The 1,452-nt window shown below is 47.5% G+C and overlaps 1 protein-coding gene across 1 annotated transcript; it reads left to right on the plus strand.

The window, feature by feature from the left end:
* GPR15 (G protein-coupled receptor 15) lies at positions 1-1,086 on the plus strand. Its single transcript, XM_009998238.1, has one exon. It carries the CDS (start codon positions 1-3, stop codon positions 1,084-1,086), a length of 1,086 nt encoding a protein of 361 aa, XP_009996540.1.
* The last annotated feature ends 366 nt before the right edge of the window (positions 1,087-1,452 follow it).

Here is a 1,452-nt window from a genome sequence, read left to right on the forward strand (position 1 = left end):
ATGGAACTCACTCAGCTTTCACCAGTGACTACAGTAACTTTTAACTACGACTACTACTACGATGACACCTGCCAGTATCACCAGCTGCAACATATGTCTACTTTCCTCCCCATCCTGTACACTGCTGTGTTTCTGGTGGGCATCATTGGCAACTTCATCCTGATAGTAGCCTTGGTCTTTAAGCGACGGGTCCAGAGGGTGATTGACATCTTCATCATCAACCTTGCTGCATCTGACTTCATCTTCCTCATCACGCTGCCATTCTGGGTGGACAAGGAAGCATCAGATGGGAGCTGGAGGGTAGGATCTTTCCTCTGTAAAGCCAGTTCCTATGTTATCTCAGTCAACATGTACTGCAGCATCCTTCTCCTCACCTGTATGAGTGCTGACCGGTACCTGGCTATCATGCAACCCTCTATTGCTAGACGGGTCAGAACAAGATCCTACTCCAGTGGACTCTGCATCTGTGTCTGGTTAATATCCTGCTGCTTAGGGATGCCAACCCTTTTGTCCAGAGAACTGAAGAAGCAATATGGAAAGACTTACTGCACAGACAAAGCTGTGACAGAAGCCAAACAGATCATGTCACTGCTGCTTTTAATTCTGGCCTTCTTCCTCCCACTGTTGAGTATCTTAACCTTTTACTGCTCCATCACCAGGAGACTCTGCGTGCATTATCAGAGAGCTGGGAAACATGATAAGAAACTGAGAAAGTCCATCAAGATTGTCTTCATTGTAGTAGCAGTTTTTGTTACCTCCTGGGTTCCCTTCAATCTTTTCAAGCTTATGGCTATCCTTTTGGGACTTCTGAAGCAGCCTGACTGTTACCCCAACAGGATTGCCCAGCTGGGCATGATGGTGAGCAGCCCTTTTGCTTTTGCCAACAGCTGTGCCAACCCTTTCATTTACTATTGCTTTGACAGCTACATCCGCAGAGCCATGCTCCAGTGCCTGTGCCCACGGGTGAAGATCAGCAGCACTGGTGACAACTCTGATACTCTGGACACTCGCCTGAGCCACTCCTTATCCACGTTTGCTGCAGGGGAGTATGCTGCTAGGAAGAGGAAGCGCTCGGTATCCCTCTGAGTGGGAGCTGGGACTGTGGAGGAAAGAAATTCTCTCTCCAAAGATGGCAGCAATAGAATAAAGTGAGGGACACTGAAAGAAAGATATTAATGACAGAGACAGAAGTGCAAGTGTAACGTAGGTGGCAGTCTGGGTGGGAAGAACACTGCTTCCCTCTGAATGCAGATAAATGGAATAGGAAACCTTAACCACAGCATTATGGTTCACAGTGATCGCTGTGTCACTGCACAGTGTAAATCTGAAACCATCGCACCCAGAAACAGCCACAGATTCTCACACTGGAACGCCAGCCCAAATGCTGCAAACTACAGAAAGGAATCACATCAATCAGTCAAAGCTGCTCTGGGACAAGCTTTGGAATTAAAT

Source organism: Chaetura pelagica, unplaced genomic scaffold (genome assembly GCF_000747805.2).
Source record: "Chaetura pelagica isolate M959 unplaced genomic scaffold, ChaPel_1.0 scaffold65, whole genome shotgun sequence".
Classification (NCBI taxonomy): domain Eukaryota; kingdom Metazoa; phylum Chordata; class Aves; order Apodiformes; family Apodidae; genus Chaetura; species Chaetura pelagica.